This window comes from Xiphophorus couchianus, chromosome 6 (genome assembly GCF_001444195.1).
Source record: "Xiphophorus couchianus chromosome 6, X_couchianus-1.0, whole genome shotgun sequence".
NCBI classification, from domain to species: domain Eukaryota; kingdom Metazoa; phylum Chordata; class Actinopteri; order Cyprinodontiformes; family Poeciliidae; genus Xiphophorus; species Xiphophorus couchianus.
Genome location: NC_040233.1, coordinates 19895704 through 19920840, shown reverse-complemented (window position 1 = coordinate 19920840; position 25137 = coordinate 19895704). Strand labels below are relative to the sequence as shown.

The 25137-nt window shown below is 36.3% G+C and overlaps 1 protein-coding gene across 2 annotated transcripts; it reads left to right on the top strand.

The window, feature by feature from the left end:
• The first annotated feature begins 1057 nt into the window (after positions 1-1057).
• On the top strand, positions 1058-24879 carry myripa (myosin VIIA and Rab interacting protein a). 2 transcript variants are annotated; one of them, XM_028021687.1, is made up of 17 exons: positions 1058-1287; positions 2442-2615; positions 7450-7671; positions 8555-8691; positions 12769-12849; positions 13788-13885; positions 14719-14799; positions 15010-15153; positions 16017-16152; positions 16652-17187; positions 17891-19726; positions 20220-20276; positions 21227-21406; positions 22135-22296; positions 22438-22536; positions 22619-22679; positions 23371-24879. In XM_028021687.1, exons 2-17 carry the CDS (start codon positions 2506-2508, stop codon positions 23385-23387), a joined length of 3957 nt encoding a protein of 1318 aa, XP_027877488.1. In that variant the 5' UTR covers positions 1058-1287; positions 2442-2505; the 3' UTR covers positions 23388-24879. The 2 variants fall into 2 exon arrangements, with proteins under 2 accessions (XP_027877488.1, XP_027877489.1); XM_028021688.1 differs by lacking the exon at positions 20220-20276 and having other exon boundaries at positions 1059-1287.
• The last annotated feature ends 258 nt before the right edge of the window (positions 24880-25137 follow it).

Below are 25137 nucleotides of genomic sequence, written 5' to 3'. Positions count from 1 at the left end.
GTAGATCAAGTAATTGTGCTTCTTTCTCTCTCTGGCGATGTCTTTATCCAACATTGCTTTATATCCTAGCAGATTTAATTCACAGAGAAGTTTTAGACCAGGAAGTCCTTCATTCATCCGATTTTTATTTTTGGATTTTCCAATTTTATTGGATCAGTCTAAAGTTCTTTAATTCTCCACTAGATGTCCTCAATTTTCCACCTGCTCCTTCTTTTTCTAGGTATTCGTTCTCATCTGCCGAATATTTTTTAGGAACGAAAACAAATTTAATCTAAACAAAAAACAGGGGAAAACTTAATCAGCTTCTAATCTCAGCAAATATAATTGCTGTCAAGAACTCTAATTTTAAAACCAGCATTTACTGTGGTTTTGTAATAGTACACTTTATGTACTGCGATTTTTTGGACCTGCAGCTCTTCAACTGTCCACCAGATGTCCTCATCTAACCAACCTGCTCTTATGTCTTTCACATCCGCTGCTTTTTGCAGGACATTTCCAATGAAGGAAATAATTCAAAGACCTAATCCTATATGACAAAAAACAAATAGAAAACAGACGGAAACCTTATCAACTACTAATCTAAACAAACAGGCCTTTCTCTGACAAGAACTCTGTGATTTCAAAACCAGACTTTTTATTAAATAGGATTAAAGACGCAGTTCTTCAATTGTTCACTAGTTGTCTTTATTTCATCGTTCTGCATCCATATCCGCTGTTTAAGGACATTTTCAATTTTAATTAGTTGGCTTGGGTGAGTCTCTCTTTCATCCATGTCATAAAATTATGTAAACATTAAAACAGAAAAGGCCAAGTTGATGTTTAAAATGCAATACAGTGATAATTATAGTAAGAAAAAAAAATCTATACCCCAAAACTAGTCTAACGTGTTTCTCACTGAAATGTCAATTTCTGACAAATTACTTGAAAAAGAATTTGTTCAGCTCTTCTGTTTTGTGCGGTTCTCTATTTTCTCTTCTCACAAAGTGGCGTAATAAAGCCCACATCAATAGCCCCCTCTGCGAGTAGAGAAATACTGGAAGTGGAAACTAATCTGGATTTATCCAGATTTTCCTCTCGTAGAAAAACCGGTGGCTGCTGTAATCGGTCCTGCAGCATCTCACCCGCCGACCCACACTTTGGTTCAACTTTTTACTTAATACATACAAGCTAATACTTATGACGGTCTTCATAAATGACCATTAAGGTTTGGAGTTAGCTCACAGATATGGATGACTGATCGCTTTCTTGTATCCTGTGCTGCCGTGAAGGGACTTGATAAAGAAACCTGTAAGTATTTCTTAGATAAAAATTTTTTTAAAATACTCTGATGCATTCTGCCTTCGCCATATTATCAAAAAGTCCTCAGGACTCTTTGTTTTGGTATGTACACCTGTCTTCATTTGAACAAAGTCTATAAGGACTTCTGAGTAGGTGTTTGATGACATCAATAATTTCTTTTTTTTCTTGGGTGCCAAATATATTTTTTTCAATTCCAGTGGAGAAAAACTTGTAATATTTTTTACTCAATTATTAGAATATCATGTAAAACCTAGAAATAAACAAAAAAAAGTATATTTACTCTACAAGTGTTAGTTTATGGAATAGCACAGTAGTAATCTAAAGAATAAGTAATTGATTTTTTTTTTTTTTTGCATGATTTCCAGCTTCAGTGTGACTTGGAATGTCTGATTTTTGATTTGCGTAAGGGATGTGACAGTTACAGCCCATGTCTTGAATACATCAGCATGTTGTGGTTCTCTAGATAAAAGTCATACCTTGCAAATTTCCCCGAAACTCTTGAACAAGTTTTCCTACTTTCTCATGTCTTGTCAAATGTATCGTTGCTTCTGCAACAGTTTCTCCTACAACTCAACTTTCCTTAAATATGCTTGGTTCCTGGACTCTGTCAACAAGTAGCTTCTTTACCTGTGATCTTTTCTGGATTCATCATAACATTGCTGTAACATAAAATGACATTTCTGTACAAAAAATAACTTCTTCTGCAAGTCTTTTAGAATATGTCTCCAACAACCTGATAAATTTAAAAATTGAACTGGCTTTATAGAGTTGTTACTCTGCTGAAAGCCCAGTCTCACCTCTTTGAGTATCTAGCAGTTTTCCTTCCCAGAATACCTCAGTATTTAGCTCTAGGTGCTTTTCTGTCTCTTTTATTCTTTTATTTCAGAAGCTTACAGGCTTAAAATACTCCTTTTACTTGCTTCTCTTTATTTTCTGTAAGCATTCAGTATAAATTTTTTAGGGGAGTAAATGTGTAGCTACAGGTATTTCAGAATTCTCCTCAGAACGTTTTCAGATGTAATTTAGTTGCTCAGCACAACTGGTTTATGGCATTTATAATGACGTGTAACAAAAAACTTGCTCATATATTTTACTGCTTCTTTATTTTGTACTGCTGACTTAAATATTTTCTTTTCTTTCAGATGAAAACAACTAGCTGAAGGGTTGTTCGGGAAAGTGTAGCTTTAAAAACAGTGGCTGCTGAAGATGGGTCGGAAACTGGATCTGACGGGCCTTACAGACAACGAGGCGGAGCATGTGCTTCAGGTGGTGCAAAGAGATATGAGGCTGCGCAAGAAGGAAGAGGAACGACTCAGGTCAGTCCTCGTCTCAGTATTGATTGTGTCAGAACGTGGAGTGGCAAGTCTATGTTTCTGCACTCATTAGTAGGTTTTCACTTTTGAACCATCCTAAGATCGATAAAGTTATTTATGCAATGAGTTTCAGTCCAACACAATAGATCATGTCAGTGTCATGTTAAACCTAAACATTCTCAGGTTTCTTTCTTACATTTTGATTGAATATTTTTAGTTTGTGGTCAAGGAGAGACGTATGCATCCTGTGAGTGTGAAGTTTGTGCTTCATTCAGTTTGTCTTGAAAGTCAAAACTCGGATCTGGGCCAAACATTGGGATTTGCAGAAACATGTTTCACGGAAAAAGACCATCAGCAACATCTAATGATCGCTCTGAGGTTTAATACCTCTGGATTTGCCAATCAGATATTAGCTTATATAGTACCATAATGACACTATTTGCAATAGAAGCCAAAATAATTTATAATATCCATTGTATGAGTTTGAATAGGAGAGATTCTCTAACTCCAGGTATTTTGAAGCAAGAAGGCATTTAAAAGTTTTACCACAGAACCTTTTGAGCATTGGCTTGCAGATAAATATTTTATTCCTGAGTTTTGTCAATGTTTTATACACGTAGAGTTCTTACTGTTTTTTTAAGTGTGGACTTCAAAACTGACTTTGGACATTCTAATTTTGGTGTTTAATTTTATTTTCGCAACCAAAAAGTATGTGAAAGAAAGTTATTGTCAATTGTACAAATGATCTTATAGTAATTTACTTAGAATGGTGCCAAAAAGAAGTACTAGTTGTTGATGCTGATTTGTGGTGTCATGAGTCTTTCATCAGCATTTTCTTTATTACCTAAACAACTCAAAAAATGTTGTTACATTCAGAGAAATTTTGAACTTTCAGCTTCCAAATAAAGGGAAAACATATTAAACAAACGTTTGAGCTGCAGATCAGTTTGCATTCAAAGCCTTACAGACTTTGGTGGAGCTTTCCTTCGCTTTGTTTTTGTTCCATGCTGTGTTCTAAAAGCAGGGACAGGAAGTGAAAGACCTTCCTGTTGTATCCAGAGCCGTTTCCTCAAAGTAACCATAGAGACAAAAAAAACTAAATTTTACTCACAAAATTCAGCTGTATTTTGCAGGGATTAAACATCATTTTTACCATAGTGGAAAATAGTTTGTTCTGTGAAACAAAGCATAGACTTTGACAATTATACAAACATTCTTGTTACTGTTATATGTAGTTCATTTTGATAACACAACATTGTGCTCAAAGAGGTAGTCCAATTAAAAGCCAGTGGAAAAATAAGATAAGCCTAATGGTTGTTATTTCCGTCACATTTCAACAGCCAAAGGCCTTCAATGCAATTTTCCTTTATAGCTTTAAAAAATTATTGTTTGTTTTGGCTCAACAGAAAACATTTGATCTTTATACAATACAGGCTCTTTACATGAACTCCTGTCTCACAAGTTAGAAACAATTATACAAAAGATTTAGGTTTTATGCAACTGCAGCAAATGTTTAGCAAAGGCCTTCAGAGTCTGGGTGTTTTATACTGGTAGATTTTATTGGTGATTTTGTGAAGACACAAATAAATAAAGATATGTTTCTGGTTCTTGTATATGTTTAACCTCATCTGTGATGGGAGGTCCAGTACTTTTCCAAAGATTTGTTTCTTCTGGCTTGGCTCCCTTTGAAGTGACGGTTCTTATAGGACCCAAACGATTCTTCACTGAGTAATACTGAGGCTTTTCTATATTAGCCCAGTTTTGTAATAATAAATGTGTTAGCTTTTTGTAGCTTTCATAAAATAACATTTGTAAAATTTCTTTTTTGTTCTCGTTCATTTTCTTTACAAAAAATACATACTCCTTATGTTTAGTATTTTAATATTTTTTAATATCTGAACATAGAGTTTCAGATTCGTTGTTGACCTTTCTGTGTAACACATAATTCACTTCTTTGGATGTGATCACTGTTTGGACTAATTGTGTATGAAATATGTCAGTTTTTGATTCCTGATCAAATCAAAATAATGTTAACTGACCTCTTATGATACAAATTATTTACAGGAGTTACAATATCTCAAACCTGCAGTTACTCTTGTACAGACAGTGGTTTCAAGGCAATCCTTTAAGTTTTCCCAGTTATTTTTAACATATTTATTCCTTCAGATGTTTTGTTCCTCATGCATTGACTTTTTTTGACTGCATTGCATATATGTTATCCTTTAAAAACCTTTATTTGCTCTGTTTGCAGCGGGATTTAGATGCAGGCAACACTGTCTGGCACAGGCTGTTTTGAATCCCTTTATACAAATAATTATAATCCTTTCCATGGGTTCAGTTGACGTCTCTTAGTTTACTGTCTGCCATGTCCAACTGTTTGCTTAAATAGTTTTTTGCCATTATAATGCCATACTTGTACAATTGTACAAGTACAAGACTTATATTTGAGATATTTTGTACCCAAAGACTCCACATGCTGAGACAAAGTCATTATTTGTTGAACTACTTGCAACAAAGTAGTTCAACAAATAATCTTGTTGTTATTACCAGCCATGATCAGACATGCTGATCGTTGAGTTGCTTAACTGCTTTAAGTAATTGACACAACTTTATTTTATTGTGAAATGTGCTTATTTGTAAATTATGTTGTTTGTAATTTTGTCACTTTTTCAGACTTTACTTTGTAAATTGTAAACAGGAGATCTTTCAATACTTTGGTCTTCTCACTGAGAAGTCGTTTAATACTAACTTTTTCCTCAGAGTAAAGCTCATTGATAGAAAATAGATAAACACATATTTGATACAACATTGTTTTTGATATAAATTAATTATCACCATAGACAGTTATGGAGTGAGTACAGCTGCTCGACTCTGCCCCCTGTTGCTTATAAGCGGCAAAGCAGGGGGCTTTTTTCATAACACAAAGCATTTAAAACTATAAAACTCTTGTCCTCAGCAAGCAAATCTATAAAAAAAAAAAGTAAACTCAGACTCACTTTTTCCTCTGTGTTCACTCATGAAAACAGATTTGTTAAATGACTATTATGGTTGGGATATGTCATGTCTCTTGCCTGTTTTCCTACATCCTATACACTTGAAAATCTGTTTGATGTTAGCGTGTGAAAACAGAGCTTTACAGCATGTTCTGTTTATAATTTACCATTCAGATGTGTGATTGTTGCTGCTTTCTGTATTGCGATTTCCTTCATCGCTCCCCATGCTTGTTACTTCTCTGTATCGCTGCAAACATCTCCGTCGTCCTTGCCTGAGTGTGCCTGAGAGCGTGATGTCTGAGGGTTATTTTTATCAAGTATTAGGCTTCAGTAATGGACAGGCTGCTGCAACCGTTCCTGTGAGAGCCAGGCGTCTGAGGACACCATTAAAATTTTATAGTGTTATGGGGTTATAAGTTTATGCTACAGGAATTTATTTTCTTGATTATAAGAGGGTTGCATTGCTTTGTAAAGATCCCTGATCCCTGATTCCAGTAGTTCCCTACTTGTAGTAACAAAGAACAGAAAGTCCTCTTTATAACCATCTTTTTTGAGCTTCAACTGTTCTATCTGTTTTCTCTTAAACTCCTGACAAACATTTCTTTTAAAAACAAGAAATAGATTTTTCAAAAATTGTAAAGTTTAATGAGTTTAAATTTTAAAAAGCTAGCTATAATCAACACATTGACTTGTTGTTTTTTTATTCCCCCCTCATCTTGTCAGAGTTCATCAGTATTCAGCTGTAATCAACTGTACATGATTCAGTCATGGTCGGTGCTCCTGCTGTTCTAATTTGTTTGCCACCCTTCCCTCTGGTGTGACTTGCACCAGTTTGTTGCTGTCTGCAATTATCTCTCATGCTCATCTTGTTAATTATTCCATGAGCTCAAAGTCTTGGTTGGATACCTTTGCTGCTGTTTGAACATTTTTGTTTAATATTTCTACCTCTTTGCTGGAATAAAGAACTGTCAAAATCATATAGTGAATGCATATTTTTTTTCACATTGCAAATCTTTAGTACTTGATCACAGAAAGTGGTTATAATGCACATAGTTTATATACTTAAAGTAAAAAAAATGTTAAATAGTTTTTAAGTTACCGATAGTTGAAGAGTTTTGTCTTTCATTTATTTCAGGGTATCAAAGAAAAGGGGGTTGAATATTTACATGTCACGTTTCCATACTTTCATTGGTAAAAAGAAGAAAAAAATTGTATCAATTCCCTTTTATTTCACAGCTCTGTGCTTCTTTTTGTTGTTCTATCCACTAAACACACTAAAGTATTTGTATTTAATGCAACCACACTACTTACATAATATGTGGACATTAATAATTTTTTTTTTTTAAATATTCCTATTCTACTGTTTTTGTAATTGTGTTGTGAGAGTGAATGCTAAATGTTTGGAGTCTGGCATCTATGAGGCATTTATACAGAAACAACATTTCATCTTAGCACACTGTTTAAAATTCACATACAGCTTTTAAAAATGATGACTAATGAGCTGGTGGAAAACTCAAATACTCATCCTTATTTTCTTTTTCGCTAGCATGTGACTCACACTAAAAGCTGACTTAATCGTCACTTATGTAAAGAAAAAACTCATACTGTTTACCGAACAGACTGGCATTTATTTGATCTGTTTCATTTCAGTTGTTTAAAAACCGAGGGTCAGTTTGGGGTTAAGTGTATAATCACTCCATTAGTGTCTTATCCACCAAAACAAACTCATCCTGCACTCACACACGCAAACGTCTATGTACCCAACTATATAGCTTTTTTCCTCTCTCTTTCTGCCTGTAACCATCCTCTCTCTCTACCTCTCCTCCATCCCCTCCTCCCCACAGTGAACTGAAGCAGGAGCTGGATGAGGAGGGCAGTCGCTGCCTCTTGTTGTCGCGGCAAGCTTGCTTCAACCAGCGCTGCTGCATCCGCTGCTGCTCCCCGTTCACCTTCCTTCTCAACCCCAAGCGCCAGTGCCGCGATTGCCGCTACAACGTCTGCAAGGCCTGCCGGGTCTACAGCAAGCGGGACAAAGCCTGGCTCTGCTCCGCCTGCCAAAAGAGCAGGTAAGGTCAGTGTGTGTGTGTGTTACACAAGGAGGTTGAATTAGATATGAGGTCATGACAGTGATGTCAAAAGTTATCAGGGATGATTTAGGTCTAAAATGACGTATGTCAGCAAAATTTCCAAAAGGGTTGCATCTGAAAACAAACTGAACGCGAACACAGGGTAAAGTTGTTACCCAATAATCACAAGAGTCTACAGACTTTCCCTTTTTTAAAATATGGTAATGAAATGTTTAGCAAACAGCGTCTGGTGATTGTTCTTTGTTTTTTGTGGGGTGTAATAAATGTCAGGAATGGTCACAAGAGGCCAGAGTAGCCATAAAATATACTCAGGTAAGAGTAGCATTCGGTCAATATGTCTTCACTCACATTTAAACACAGTAAAAGTATTTGGTAAAAAGGATACTCAATACTAAATGGATTGAGTACTTGTTTGATAAAAAACATCTGATTTCATTTGCAAAGAAATGTGATCAAAAAGACAAGAACATAAAATTTGAAAGGCATTTTATAGAATAAAATAACAAAATCTGTAAAATGAAATAACATCAATAGAAAATAACAAATTTAGGTAGAATAAACAAACAATTCTTTTTGGTAAATTAGTACTTTCAGTAAGTAATGCATCTGTTACAACAATGCAAAGTATTTCCATTGACGAGATATACCGTTTACTGCATTATCACTTTACGTCCAAATGGCTGATCAGACAGAAAATAACATTAGAACAATAAAGCGTGTGTAGATACATACTTCTCAATTAAAAATTTCTTAATTTGTTTGTATATATGCACATTGATTGTCCTTTTTTGGACAGAAAGCCTGATAAAGAAAAGTATATGACTTGCAGCTGTTGAACATTAAATTGTTGTTTGTCTTTAAGGTTGCTGAAGACGCAGTCACTAGAATGGTTCTACACAAATGTGAAGAAACGCTTTAAAAGGTTTGGCAGTGCGAAAGTGTTGAAGACCCTCTATAGGAAACACCTGGCTGAGCACAGCGCTCTTTTCGAGCTTACTGGTAAGTTTATTCACTGAATAGAAACCTTTTCACATATTTTCTGCAGGTTCTAAACTATCTATAAGCTTTACTCTCAGGAGAATGAGACCTTGTATTATCATCTATGGGAGCTTATATAGCTTTTAATTTGCTTTATATACAGTTAAGAAAAATAGAAATTAGGATTAAAATTTTTGCTTTCAGCTCTTTTAACATTTTGCCTAAAATCTGACTTCAAAATGGTCTGAATATAAGCATGAGTCCAAATTAAGACACATTAACGGATCACAGATGGAATTTACCTTTTTTCTTTTTTTACAAAAAATAATTTCTGTTATAAGTTTCAGCTATATTTGGATTTTACCACATGTCAGTCATTTCATTTCATCTCTAAAAATGTTACATTGCTCTGATTTATTTCTAATCCGGCACAATTTACAGGGTGCTTGAAGAACTACAAGTTTAGTTTTAAGTTTTGTTTTTAACTTTAAACAAAAATTATATACCAGTGACATCAACTTCCATCCAAATCAGAAAAGAGGTTTCATTAAAAGCTAACAGGCTCGGACAATCACATTAACAAAAGAGTAAAACAAGAAATAAAAATATGTGCAGTTGCTGCAACTTATCCAAAATTATATATTAAAAATGTATTTAAAAAAAGATATAACAAAACTGGATAAATTTCAGTTTGATCTGCCCTATGTTTCATTAATTAAATTAATGTTATTTCTAATAAAAAAAATATATAATTATGTAGTGTTTAATTTGTACAGTTAATAATCTATGAGGTGTATTTCTTTACTCCAATATGAGTAAAAAATGAGTGACAACATAGAGCAACAGGGACTTTACCAAATGTTTCTCCAAAAATAATAATGAGAGGAGAACTGAGCATTTTGTAAACTCAAAATTCAGATTTATTTTTCTGTCAGTGAATGCACCACTCTTAGCCACCAGATTATACGAACAGCAACACTTTCCATTGTTGACTTTGTGCGTAAGGGAAGAAGACGCAGTGTTTCAGTAACTAAGGTGTTTAAGATTAGGTGAAAGAAAGAAAACATTCTGATTTTGGAAATGCTGACAATCTTTAAACTCCAAATTTAGGTTAAGGATCAGTCTTCTGTGGCGATTAGATGGTTTCTGCTGTTTTAGTAATTGTTATTTGCTTCTGATTTGTGCATCTCAGCAGAATGGAGTAACTTATTTAGGTTACAAATAAAATACAAATAAAATCTTGAAATGAGCATTAAATAAACATCTTATTGTATTAATTTTAAACCAGGCTAAAAGTGATAAAAGTGAAGCATATTTCAAACAATCAAGAGCTGAATATTAGATGTTGATAAGCTGAGTGAGTGAAGAGTCATAAAACATATTTCTTGATGGAAATGTGAAGGTCAATTAAATTTTATGGTGGAGCCATTGGAAAAAAAATTAAAGATTTGACTTTACAATTATTTCTTCTTTATTTGCTTCCATTGCATACAGATTTTTTTTTTATTCTTCACGTTTTAATGCCATCTAATAAAGCGTTATCGTTTCACTTGCTGGGTGTTTATGCCTATTTTGTCCCACCAGTGACGGTGATGAAAAGGGGCTTTGGTTTCTTATGTAATGAAACAAATTCAGTCAACCTCCAGGGAAATGTTTTCAGTCAAAACCAGCTGTGGCTGATTGAGGAGCTTTGCAGGAGGCAGCCATGCTGAAAAGAAATTTATTATACTCTACACTGTTTCCTCTAACAGCATCTGTTCCAGCATGTAGATCTAGTCAGGGGCAAAGCCGTAGCACATCTCAGCTCCATTAGGCCCCCAGACTCTGATCTGATTGAACTAGCAGAGGAATGTAGAGCATTATGTGTGTTTTTGTGGAGGAGAGGTCGCTGGCAGCACACGATGCAGAGCTGTGGATCCTGTGGGAGGATGACCGATGTGGGCTGACATCACGCCACCCCTCCTCTGCCGTTTGCAGCCCATGCTCTGTAACACACGGGGTCATGCATTTTCATTTATTTATTACTGACCTGTGCTGAAAACAGTTTCCTCCCCTGTAAAATATGAGCAGCATATTATGACTCAGAAAGAAGTAGATTGATGCTCCCGGTGCTTTGCATAAGAACAATCGGAGCTGGATGAACGGCATCAGCAACGGTCAAGTTGACCTTTAGAAACTGAGCAATCCTGAGTCTTGTGTAACATTTGTAACAATGACATGTTTCTCCAGAAAACTAAACTCACTGAATCAGGGCTGCCTACAGACATCTTCCTCTGAAAACGACAGCAAAGCAGCCTCGCAAATACAGCATACACTGTAAGCAAATACAGCATACACTGTAAGAAAATGCAATTTACATTTCACTACATGTTGTACTTCTTTATTAACATTTTATCATAGATTGACTCAAGTTAAACAGCATGTTCCCACAAAATAAAATCATGTATCATTTATATGTTTCAAAGGAAATGCAACTTTTAGGAAACGTTTTATTTTTCAAAAACATTAGCCCAACAATAAGCTTTCCCAGTACACATACATTTAATTTATTACTGAGCTTATGCTACTGCAACAAAAGGTACATTTAGTTTAAGCCTTTTTAATAAATCTTCACTAGGGCCACAGTATATGTGGCTGGCATTTTAAAACAGAACCTGAAAAAAACAGACTTCGGTTGCATAAACTGTTTTGGGGTTGCAGTCACTTTCAGCTGCTGCTTTGCTCATAGGTCTGCTCTAACTCTGTGTTCTGGGACCGAATGAGGTCATAATCTTTAAATTACACAACTTAATAAACAAAAACCTGCTTGCACAACTAAAATACAAATATAAATCCTTCGTTTTACTTGATTCCATAGAAGAGAGATTATGGAGCAGGAAGTAGGAACTTTGGTTAAGATTTTGTAATTTTCCTAAAACATTAAAACTTAACATTACTTTGTCGGATTTGCTGTTTTAAAATGATTGGAAGGGACTCTGTCTGCCGCACTGTACTTTCAGACAGGAGTCTGCTGCAGACAGCTCAAGTCTTCCTGTAATACCTCACACGAGGCCCATCTAATGCACTTATGTAACCACAAACGGTTGCATTGTTGCAGGAATATTTGCATGACGTGAAAAAGAGCTCAGAAAAGGAAATACGAAATTGTGAATTAACTCTGTTATCAAATAATTCTCTACTGCAACCATTTACAGTTCAGTTGAAGTGATTTTCCTTATTATATTATTTGTTGTTTTGTTTTTTAAAGTTTGTGTAAACATAAGAAACTTGCCTGTAACTGTAAAGTAAAACATTAAAGTAGGAAAGCTGAGGGACTTAAATGTTTTTGTTGTTTTTTTACTTCAATTTGTCATACTACAACTCCAAACATCATATTTTATTGAGATCGCATGTCATAGTGGTAATAAGATGGTAATACAATTACATGTTTTTATTTATTTATTTATTTTTCATTTCACTATCTTAACATGAAAATTGATTGGCTTTTCGTTTGGGGTTTGTTTTTACCAGCTTTATTGAAACAGACATGTTTGCTCTTTTCCAGCTCAATCAGACTGACTGAACAGTAACCCGGAACATCAGTTTTCATTTCTTGCCAAGAGTTTTGGAACTGGTTTGTTCTGGGTGATGTATTGCGTTAGCTTTCAAACACACTGTGAGTTAGTGTGGATATCAGTTAAATTTTGATCTCATCTGACCAGGGAACGTTTTCCACAGGACTCCTTCTGACTGTGTTTCAATAGTGACTTTCTTCTTACATTAAAATTGTGCATAACATAAAACCTCAATAAAATACAGTGAAGTGTGTGGTTGTTATGTGACAAAACGTGAAAATGCAATGAACAACTCACACAGTCAGTGATGAGGAATGTAACCTGGGATACACACGTTCAGACACATGTGGACAAACATGTTATTATAACCTGTGATATGTCATGCTATCTGAATGACATGAATGAAAACCAGGATTTATCCATTTTTATGTCTTTAATCCTTAATCTTATTTAAAGGTTTAGTGTGATGTGGTTTCAGGTTAAATCCCTGCCTGCAGTCTGTCTTTTCACACACTTGACTATCAACATCTGTGTGTGTCTGCAGACGGCAGCGCCTGCGATGAGAGCATCTGCAATGAGGGCAGTGTCTGTGGGAGCGACTCAACTTTCTACAGGCAAACTGAAGGTTTGAAGCCAAAATAATTTGATAAATCTCGACTCATGCTTGTTGATAGCATAGGGCTGATTTTAGAAATAATTGGTTAAAGCTATGCAGTTGATTTTCATTTACAGCTGCATTCATGAAGAAATGGCATGGTTGGACAAGACAAAGGGCATTTCTATCGTGTTTATCGTGTTCTATTGAGAAAGAAGATGGACTAAAATGTTTCTATTTGACTCAATGAGAAAATCAAGATTTCTTTTAATAGCAACAGAAAAGTCAGAATGACATAGACAGATGTTTGATTAGTTTTCTTTCCACTTTCAGTTGTTCAATGTGTTATAGTTGGTGTGAAAAATCAGAAAATTAGCTTTTACAGTTATCAGCAGTTTGTATTTTTCAAAGAATAAATCAGTACAATCAGAATAACTAACTTTATTAGTTAAGGTAGACTTCATCTTACACAGTAAGGAGTACAAGTTTGAACAATTGAGCATTTAATTAAGAAGTGTTATATCAGCTGTTTAGTCTAACAGTATATAACAGAGTTATGTTTCTTTTGGGGCGGCGTGGCTGTGCTTCAAGCTTCAAGTTTTGGAAAGGCTTTCGTCTTTATTACAGCAAGGAAATAACACAGAAATGAAATGGTTCTGATGCTTTGTCTTAGAATCTGTGCAGCATCACAAACAGATGTGTTGCTCTGTATATTCTTCTGCCTTGTCCTCACTTTCACCCACTCTGCTAGTTCACTGCACTAACAGGAGGAGTGCCTGCAAACATAAATGAAATGTTGTCGTTACCTGATGGCTATGCCTCTGTTTTCACAGCCCCAGGAATGAGGAAGTGAATATGAAGTTGACATGCACTGGATACGTTTTACACATACCTAATAGAGATATAAGCTGTTGGCGGCTTTTGTTTCATTCATGTTTGAAGGCTCGTGCTTCTGTGTTTGTGTTCAGAGCACAGCGTGGCAGAGACGCTCAGTGTGGCCCTGCGGGTTGCAGAGGAGGCCATAGACGAAGCCATTTCTAAGGCTGAGTTTGGCACCTCGACTCAGGTTATTCACATTTTCTCCTGTATGATCTGTTTTAGGATAGAATCTTAAAAACGGTCCTAAATATTTAACGTAATTGTTTTACGTTAAATATTTAGGACCGTTTCATATGATGTCTGTGTTTTCAAAAATATCACTATGTAATGCACATTAGTGTCATAATTTAATCTGACATTGCATCTGCTTGCTGTTGGAGTCGGTTTGGATCAAGTTAACTGAAACAATCAGGATTTAGACTGCTAAATGTAAAACTACAGTACTAACAGTATCAGAATTTGTGCCATAAGAGTTGCTTTTACTTCATTTTAGAAGACTACTCTTAACAAGGCATCCAAAATGACACAGTACCTTTCAAAAGTATCCATCCTATGTAAAAGCTTTCAAATTTTGTCAGAATTCAACCACAAATTTTGATGAGTGTTATTGGGATTTTATGTGATAAGAACAGTCAAAGAAAGTTTAATGCAGTTTTTGAACCTAAAACTCATTTTAATGACTCTTTGATGGAAAACAGGATACAGGAGCTGAATGTGTCAGACTGATGAATTTTGACTAGATAACACCTCACACTGGTCATTGTAGAATGTTTTGAAAATATGTCAACATTTAATCTTCTTATAAGTACTTATTGTATTACATTGTTCAGACTATCTCTAGGTTTAATCCTTAAGCGCGTCTCTTGTTAAGCGTCCCTCATCTAATCTGTGTTGGAATCCCAAAGCTTCTGAGTTCAGCACAGAAAATATGTTCAGCTTATAAATTTAGGGAGGTAACCAGCTTTCTTTATGCTAATGTTGGGCTCTAAAGCTTTCTTTATGATGTCTGTGTTTTCTCAGGAGAGCCAGAATGAAGCACTTTATTTACGGGAGCACAGAGGAGAGCTCGTCGAGGAACTGGCCCAAACCATTGTGCAAAAAGTAAAAGGAGCTTGAATCAGATGGTTTATAGCATCTAAAAAAGTTTATTTATCCTCTGTCTAGTAAGCTTATGAAAACTTAAATAAAAAGCAGCACAGAAAGGTCACATTTTTACCCCATTAACTTGATGAAAATGCACAACTCATTTGCTGTTCCTCCTGCAGTCAGAGCTGTTTGCTAACAGCTAATCTTGTTTTCTTTTTGTGTAAGATCATTAGCAGGAAAAATGCTTTGGCTGAGATGAGGGCAGAATATGCCCATGGCTGGGTTTCTGAACAAAACACTGACCCTCATCATCGTCATTCTGCCTGCGATCAGCCCTCTGGATCCCTGAAACAACAAGTAGATCTCTGGGTAAAGAACTTGTGTTGTGGAAATTAATCTAACATTATTCTTTAGTGTATTTCTATACTAGATACTGTATATTGTTAGTTATCTTAAGGGCCTGAAGTGCAGGATGTACATAGCAGTCATAGGTACCTACACAATATGGCAAGTGCAGCTACTATTCCTCTGTTGTTAAAGTGGAGAAGAAAACTCATGATACTTCTAAAGTCTTGGTTGATCTGTGTTTTACTTCTTTTTTTCAACTAAACAGATGCAAAAAAATAAAGTTTTTATTATTTTCTAACGAAACCCAACTCTAAACTTGTTAAATTGATAAATTAGGTGTCTGTTCCAGCAAGGGTAGTCAGATTAAAAAGACCCTTAAAAAATACTAACCGTTAAACAGGTTTTGAAAAATAATTTTCATTAAGCTTTGCTTTTAGTCGAATATAATATTCTGATCTTAGCTGTCGTATTTTTATTTATTGCAAGGAGAAGAATAATCATAATTAACAGAAATAAAGGATGCAAAACATCTGTCTTTGTGTAAATAATATGTATACATAAAGTGCTTCACTTACTAAATTGGGCTACTAAAATAAATAATAATCTAATTTATTGAATATGATTTTAGTGTCTTTGCTAACTAAGTCACAAATATCAAAATGGACATATCTGGGTTCCTGATTATCCATATTTTTCTAAGTATGCTGGGTGTCAGTTTACTAACTAAAAGAAAAAAAAGTGTATTTCTCTACAATTAGCACTTGTGGGTCTGTTAACTCACACTGACCTCTGCTGGTGAAATAAGCTCCTCTAAATTAACAAGTTACAACAAAAGAGAAAGACAAACAGAACTGTGTTTTTCAGTGTCGTCTATCTCTTCTCAGAGATCACATTCAGCCCTCACGCTGTTGGATAACAACCAACCAGCTCTAAAACCAGACGTCCCCAAGGCCTTGAAGAAAGACGGCGGTGCGTCGGCCATGACAGCATGGAAGAGTGTGGATCGACTTGACAACTCTGGTAAGAGGCGACTTATACAAGCAAACAGCGTTGAAATGCAGCAACAGTTCATTTTTTTTTGACTCTATTGAGGATATCAAACTTTTAAAAGATTAAAATAATAATTTAATGTTTAGTGTAAATACTTGTCAGGTGTAAAACTAATGAAAAGGAAAACAGATTTTATGTTTTCAGAATATATTCTGTATATTGTTGTTTAAAAGATCCATCCATCCATCCATCCTCAAACTTTGTACTCTGTAGATATAGCAGTCATGAACTGTTAACTTTAATTATAATTTTTTCTTTGTAAAAACAAAAACATTATTTGTACCTAAAAAGTTGCAAAGATTTCCTGACAGAAGAATATTTACATATTTACAGCCTAAGAACAGCTGAAACATCTTCTTAATTTGAGTCTGACTTAATATTGCATCTTCACATGAATAATGCTGGGTGGATGTGTCTCTATTTGTCTTGCATGTTTCTTGCTTGTCTCAATGCAAATGTATGTCTTCAGTGCTAAAGAGCCCGGATGGGAACTGGATCGCCCTGCAGACCACCCAGCTGTCCCGGCCTGGCCTCCTCACTAAGAGGAAGAGTCTGGTCTACAGTGCCTTGGAGAGGGAGTCCGGAGTGGTCTCTGCCTATGAAGGCCTGGGCTCTGACAGTGAAAGCAAATCAGAGCCAGACAGCAGCTGGGGTGCTGCTCTGCAGGAGATCCACAAGAAGATGACGAACCAGGATGAATTTGGTGACAACATCATGACTCTAACAGGCCGCCAGGGGAACAAAGATGATCCATTTTCAGACTCTGAGGGGAACTTGAAGCACAGCAAGCCTCTGATAGCCCTCCTAAAGCGGAAGATGCCTGCGGAGTTCAGGAAACCTTCATCCCGGAGAACCAGCATCATCGATGTAGACTTTAACTTTAAAGAAGCAGAGAGGGAGAAGGATGAGCTCAAGCTGCCTGATGAGCAAGAGGAGGGAAAAATCAGGAAATCAAGGAAAAAGAGGAGGAGTAAAAAAGAGCCAGCAGCGTCTTCTCCACCATCGGTAAGAAGGAAAAGAAGCTCAACGCTAAACAAATGAGACGACTAATCACTTAAGCTGCAAAATGATCCCATAAGATTATTTCACTAATTTAGTTTGACTCATCTCATCAAAAACAACAACAAATAGTCGCATATCTTGAGATTACACAAGAGTTAAGAATTATTAAAATATGTTGGAGTGTGGTATTTTCTCTGTTAAATAAATGAGGAAACCACAATCTGCAGGGACAAACTTAAAAAGACTTAAAGGCAAGATCAGGACTTTCTAGTATCATGCATTCCTGGTACACACCTCCTTGTATTCACTGGAATTTAATGTCATCAACCAACACAAAGTATATGAGCTTTTACAAAAAAAAAAAAACTACAAAAAAACAGGAAATGTATGGCTTGCATTTGTGTTAATCCTCCTTTACTTTGATTGTACTAAATAAAGTCCAGTGAAGCCAATCATCTTTAAATGTCATGAAATTATGAAAGGTTTGTTAGAGACCATTAGTGAAAAACAGCATCATGAGAACCAAGGAACAGATCAGATAAAGTTATGGAAACGCTTAAAGCACTTACAGTAGTTGGTTGCTCTACTTTGTGTTGGTCTATCATATAAAATTCCAGTAAAATCTGTAGAAGTTTGTGGCTGTAACATAACAAAATCTACTATTTTTAAATTGTGTTTTTAACTTTTGAACCTTACACATTTTCAGGATTTAAACAATAAGGAACCATTTTATTCACAACCCTCTGATGCTGCAACTCCCCACACCTCTGCAGCCACAACACCTGAGCCCTTTGACCCCAGCAGTGATGCTGTCAATCACACCGTCAACGACTTCACTTCAAAACTGAATCCATGCCCAGGCACAGTTTATGAATTTTGCCCCCGAGAAGAAGAACGAGATGAAGAGAAATATGAAAATAATGATGGACAGCAGGGAGAAAGGAGACAAAGAAGTGGGTCTGAGACTGACGTTAACTTGGAGGAAGGTGAAAGAACAGGTGAAGAGAAAGAAAAAGATGATGGGTTGCAACACAGATTATGCAGTCTTGTTTCCCAAGCCAACCTTACGTACTTGTCCTCGACTGAAGATGAGTCAGATGGAGTGGGACAAAGCGAGGGGGAATGGGACATGGATGCAGACATGGATAAAGGGGATGAAGAGCAGGTGCAGATAGAGAGACTAACCTACAGGCTCTGTCAGCTGAAAAAACAAGTCAGAGCAACTCAGTTCTCATCCACTGAGGACGAGCTGGACAGAATGGGCCTCGAAATGGAGAACATGGAGCATGAGGTTGGAAAAGATGAAGATCTGGCTGTTAGATTATGCAGATTAGCTAACGAAGTCAACGCCAGCCAGTACTCTTCCACTGAGGACGAGCTGGATAAGGCCGGAAGAGGAGAGGACGGGGCGAATGAGAAGGAGCTGTGGAGTGTGCAGCCGGGAAGGACTCAGCTGCGGGATTTGGCCAGTTTAGTCAGCGCCTCCCAGTTTTCCTCTACCGAGGATGAGCTGGACAGACTGGGAAATAATGAAGGAAAACAGGAGCTGGAGGAAAATGGGGGCAGCAGGGATATGAGGGAGCTGTGGAAGGGAGAGGAATCAATTGGAGACATAAACATGGAGATGTTTAATTTGACAGATGAAACTGGAGAAAGGGAGCAAGAGAGGGGTGAGAGAGGAAAGTGTCAGAGAAAGGTTGAAGATGATGCAACCGGCGTACAGAAAGACAAGCGAGTAGCAGAGGAAGGAACAATGGGAATGAGGCAATTATATGACAAATACATGGAACTCTTTAAAGAGCCATCTGAAAGGAAAGAGATCACATTGAAAGCAGAAATGAAGACAGAGTTGCTACAGGAAGCAAAAGCTGAAGAAGAGACAGAGTCACCTTCAAAGGGGACAGATGAAAAGGTTGAACAAGAGTTTCTAAAAGGAAACAAACAGAGTGAGAGAAAGTTCGAGACAGACTCAAAGAGTGACGAAGACGAAGCAGAATTTGACAGAATAATCAGCAGCATGCTGATGATGACTCTGGAGGACATGCAGGGAGAAATGATGGACAAAGCTGGACAAACCGAACAGAGAAAACAGGAGAGCGACGACGTCGAGGGAGAGACCGGATTGAGCGAGAGGAAGGATGCCGCAGAGGAAACACATGAGCGATCAGAGTCAGTGATAACAATATGCATTAGTGAGGAAACCAACGGGGAGATATCTGACAAAAAACAGAAAGGAAACAGTACAGGTAGAGATGGAAATATTTATGAAGAAAACCGTAGGGATACGACAACCATCACAGAGCTCCAAATAAGTCAAACCAAACTGACAAGTCCAAAAAGTGAAGAGAAAAGTGAGAACCAGGATGGACGAAGAAGAAACACAGCCAAGTCGGAAGCAGCTGAGATGCACAGAGATAAAACAAACTGTGAGCAGAAAGATGGAGACGGACAAGTCAAGGATGAGCAGAAAACTGAAAACATGGAACAGTGCAGCTCCTGCACTCATCTAGGGGAGTTCCTCTCCCCAGAGGAGATTCACAAAGTGAGTACAAAAGCTGTTTCAAGCATTTTCTTCTCTATAAAAGCAGCTTTAACAAATAAAATAATACATTTTACGATGCAGAAATTTTGCAATATTCTCTTTGTTTATAAAGGTTTTAATGTCAGTTGCAGGCTTAGGAGAAAATGAATCAATCAGTTGAATGTCTGATTTTTTCTATTTTCCTCTAGTGAGGAAAACATTTAATTAACTTCTACTTAATATGTTTAATAAAAGATCTTTAACTTTCATCGCAGCATCTCACCAGCTGATCCATCCAGAATTTGAATTGATGACCGAGTTGCTCTTACTGCTGTTCCTCTGGTTTAAAATAAGCCAGAATTATTTTACAGTAATTTGAATGACGCTCAGCAGAGGTTTTATATGCTTACTAATAACCTCACACTTTCTTTTCAATTCAACTAACTTCTTTCTCTTCTTCCCTCTTTATGTTCTGTCTTATCATGTCTGTGCCTTTGCTTTACCTTAACTGTAGGGTAGTGACATGGAGCTTTTCAAAACTATAGAGCTAAGGTCATCTGTGCTGGAGCAGGTGAGAGAGTTGTTTAAGTATAACCCGAACCCGTAGGATATTAAAATCTGAACGTATTATAAAGGTAGAATATTCACTTTCCTCTAAAATATGTATTTCTTATTTTCGATAAAAACCTTTTAGCTTATTGTAACTTGAAGCTTTTTATTCCTCCTTGCCACCGTCTTGCACAAATCAAGGTTTGTTTATTATAATAGGTTCAAAATTTTTGTTTGTGTTTTTGTTGCAAATCAATAGAGATTTGACCTTCTTGTGAAGTATTACCGATTTGTTATCTACTGCAAAGATTAGAGGCCCAAAATCATTGTGAATTAATTTATATTTAGCAAAGATTATGTTTAAACAGTCGCATATTTCACACTTTCTCACAACAGATAAATTTTTGACTCTCCAAACACTAGCATGATGAATGCATTCGAGAGAAGTAAAGTTGCACAAATCAGAATTAGCATTTTAATTACTTATAACCTTTGATACAACTTTAACCTTTCTATGCCAATTTTGGACAATTGTAATCTGGCAAAAATGTTTTGCCTTCTTGCTGTGAGCAACCACTGTTTTATAAAGAGCAAAACTGACATTGCACCATGCAAGAGAGAAATAATAAAAAATTATGACTGAGTTAGTATTTTATTCGGACTATAGAATTTTAATTCAGAAATTAGCAGTAATCTTTACTAAGAAAGGGATTTCTGTGTGAATTCACTTTGAACGTTGAAAAAGTATTGATATGTGCTATGATGTTTAATAAAATACTATTTTGATTTAGGTAGCATTCAACATCTCAGTGGTTTCTTCGGCTTTAGTTTTAACCATTGATTATTTGGTGCAACCCTGGAGAAAACGGGGAAAAAAATCATCTGTTGAGTATTTTCTTCAGTTGTAAAATTTAGACTGTTTCTCCTACATTTATGAGTTGAAATAACTTGTCTTGGTTTTTGCTCCCGTAGCGATACTCTGCAGCATCTTTACGCAGCATCACCACTGAGGTGCTGAAGGTGCTGAATGCGACTGAGGAGCTGCTCCAGGGAGTGGAGGGACAAGACGAAACCCGAGCCTCTACAATCTCACTGCCCCCAAACGCAGACCCCAAGAAGCTGGACCAACAGTTCTGGAAACTAGAGGAAAATGTAAAGTCCAGCTCATAGTTTTACCCCATATCATATTTTTATACTTCCCACTTCTATAGCAGTCCGCAGCGTAACCTGGTAGTCACAAATATTGATTCAACTCACAAGTTTTAGCTAAAATTAATTATTGTGGTGAATCGGGAGCTTAAATATCTGTTTATTTAAGGCCAACAATGAAAAGGACAGATATAAATTGGGCAAAAATGTCAGATATTATCCACTAAAATAAAAATTTAGAAGAAAATAAAAGGATTTACCTGGTTTATCTTTCTTCATTACTAACCAAGTGAAAACTATGAAGTCAAACCTTAGAACTTCTTGGTAAATTAAAATTTAATAATAATAATTACACTCACTTGAAAGAAAAGTGATACATCTAAAAATAATAATTACATTATAAATATAAGATCATTCAAAATATAGAACCTACTGTGAACATATACAGTGAGGTTTTCATAGGATTCAAAAATAAAAATGTACCTCGAGAGAAACATGCAGCAATTTTTTTTTTATTTGTTGTACAGTTCTTTGAATTAAGTCTGAATGAAGCTCAATACTGAAAAGTGATGTGTAAAATGTGAACTAAATATAAAATATTTGTCTTTATCCACAATTACTTGACTAACATTTTGTCAAACCAATGAAACAGTAAAGTTATAAGGTGTCTGAGTAATTTTGAAAATATGAAAGTCATAAATTGGGATTTCTGTGGCTTGGTTTTGGTGCAGGTTTATGTGGCAGCTGGTTCTGTGTACAGCCTGGAGGCAGAGCTGAGCGACCTGGAGGAGTGCGCCAGGGAAATCTGCAGCTCCACATCCGATCTGGAGCTGTCTTTCCTGGAGGAGCAGGTGGCAGCAGCCGCCGCCAAGGTTCAGCAGTCCGAGCTGCAGGTGAGCTTCACAAAAATAAACGAAGGAATGCTTGGCATGTATCCTACATCCACGTAGATTATAGGACATTTATGTAAATATACATTTTAAAGTGGCTCAACGCATCTGCATCAGCAGTCATTTTGCTTGTTTATGATTTAGATATCTGACATTTCTGCAAGAATCGCTGCTCTGAAGAGTGCCGGCCTCAATGTGGACACCCAGAGTCGCTTCACGAAGACCAGGGCGGCCACAGAAAAGGTTGTTGTTGTCAGAACACAGAACAGTGCAAATACCAGAGAGGGGCGCTAAAACCGTTTTATGCTCATGTATGTTGTTGCAGTCTGTTACTCTGGACTCTTCAAGACATCTGAGAAGAAGACTACCTGCACCACCAGTGAGAGGTAACTTTGTATTTGCATTCAATCTTAGTGAATTCATCACATTGTAATTTACATTATTTCAGTTCACTGATGATGTGGGTAGTCTTAACCAAAATGAATAACTAGGTGGTGTATATGACTCATGAGTGAAAAATATCACTCAAACTTTAAGGGTTACAGAAAAAATTCCAATTTTTACTACAATAATGTGACATAATGTCTGTATCCATACTCGTAGTATTTTTAAGCTTCAGAGCATTGTTGGTGTGCAGAAATTACACCAACAACTGTATTCTTTGGAATAATGTTGTCTAAAGAGAACCAAGAACAAACTCTTTGAACTGATTAAAAATTTGGCTCGCATTTGCAATTTGCAACATTTTTGTTAAAGTTTCGCAAGTGTTAAAATAATTCTAATCTTTGTTAGTCATCGATTTAATTTGACTGTTATGCAAGGAAAATAGTAATAAAAAATCGTTCTAAATATTGTTTCGGTTCTGGATTTGGGTTTCACTAAAAATATCTGCACACAATATAGAATGTAATTTAATCCCTTTATTTTATTTGCAGGAAAAAACAGTGCTACAGTGTTTTTGGTACTTGTGAGACATTTATATCTGAAGCCCAAGATTGTCCTGTTTGACTGAAATTAGACTAACTTGTGTCTCATCGTTCCTCTGAATTCAGATTGTTTTGTCTCTTCTCATTTTAGAAGACAAGGAAGCCTAAAGCATCCAGTCTCTGCATGACTTCTTTGACAGCAGTGCCTTCACCCCATCATCCAACAGACCAGTCTGAAATGATACAGTACATTCAAACACCAGCTGCCTTAAACTCCTCAAGCAATGTGAAACACTATTATGGACACATATTCTGTGTTTACATCAAGCTTTGTACATTAAATTGTCTGAGAATGTAAGATTTACACAGATGTAAAACAATGTATTGATGATTTTGTTTGGAGCCGTGTGTGCACAAGCAAAAAGCAGCCATCATTGTATAAAAGTCAGATGCATGAGCCACTTACATTAGCCCAAGCTGATTAAATAGTGACTAATTAAATTGGCCAATCAGAAGACAGATTGCTTTGTCAGCTATTAATTAGATGGCAGAAAAAGTGTTGGAGTGACCCAGGCTGTCTTCAGCTACTTGGAGCACAGAATAATGCAGTGCTGCCCCTCCCTTACCTGTTGCTGCACACTGATGTGTGTTTTCCCCATGTTTACAAAAAAATAACAATTCTGCTGTGATTAAATATTTCCTGTCACAACAATCTTAGACATTTTGAGTGCAGAAAGTGAGTTCCACCCATATTGTTTTTGTAAAAAAACACTATTTTTAAACAAAAGCTGGCTGGGAAATGGTTTAAAATGAAAGAAATCACATTTTTCTCTTAAGTCTCTGTGTTTAAATCATAAGAGTTAAGATTTACCTAAGATTCAACTATCAGCCCTCCTGCGGTCTTAGCATGATTGGACAGCGGGGAAGCAGGGAAGCTGTACCATCAGACCGTCAATTTCCGAAACCACACAAAAAAAGCCTTGTAAAAACGCACACAGGGTCAGTGCAACCCTGCCATACACAGAGTCTAAATGACTCCCATCTATTAAGACAGAGGGATGGTTAAACATTTTGGGCAAAAATGTATGCCCATTCCATGATCACTGCATACTGTCTTACCAAGAAAAATATAGTGAATTATAGATGTTTATATTTCATACATACACAGCAGATAAAATAATTGCATTTTCAGGTCAAATATTTTGAGAAATCTTTAGACACCAACCTATCCGATGAAAGGAAGAGCACAAAGACAATCAAGAAAATAAGCACACGGATATGTAAAATATCTTTGTTTCAGCACCATAAAAACTATATTTTAAATCTGTTGCTCACAGATATCCTTTTATGATACTTCATATATATATATAATGTGAAATCAATAAAGGCTAACCGTAGAAGCAGATACTAAACAAAACTGTAATACTCAAGAAATAAACAGTATGCGAACAATTATAAATTACACAAACAGAAAAGCAAGTGTAGCATGTTATACAACCTGTAAAACGCTTACATTTGAAATTAAAATAATTGTATGTAATCTTTAAGTATTATTCCCCTGTTGTGTATGTTATAGTGTAAATTTTGTACAGCATTGTAATCAGTAAATGTTTTCTGTCTTTTAAGCTCAAAAAATAAAATAAAATTGAAAAGCTTCACACACCTGCTGCCATCTGGGAATGCTGTACTCTGACGTAAACAGGGCTGAAAGGAACATTGCCCGTCAGAGGTGGGTGGGTGTCATGGGGAGGAATGTTGTCTGTGTTTTTGAGATCAGGAAGTGACACTCAAACATGACATTCCTCTCTGTGAAGTAGGTGCAAAAGGAAAATAAAGGGCATCTTTGAGGGAAGAGCTTTTAGCAGGATCACCTCCTGCTCTCTGGACTGAAAGCAATAGCAGGATAAAACCAAGAGCT

What these genes read in the sequence shown, in the direction of transcription:
- myripa (XM_028021687.1), top strand. Translation starts at nt 2,506, where the DNA reads ATGGGTCGGAAACTGGATCTGACGGGCCTTACAGACAACGAGGCGGAG. An exon ending in CCCAAACCATTGTGCAAAAA is followed by an intron (nt 14,800 to 15,009) that starts GTAAAAGGAGCT and finishes TTTTTGTGTAAG; the next exon opens with ATCATTAGCAGGAAAAATGC. An exon ending in CAGCGTCTTCTCCACCATCG is followed by an intron (nt 17,188 to 17,890) that starts GTAAGAAGGAAA and finishes ACACATTTTCAG; the next exon opens with GATTTAAACAATAAGGAACC.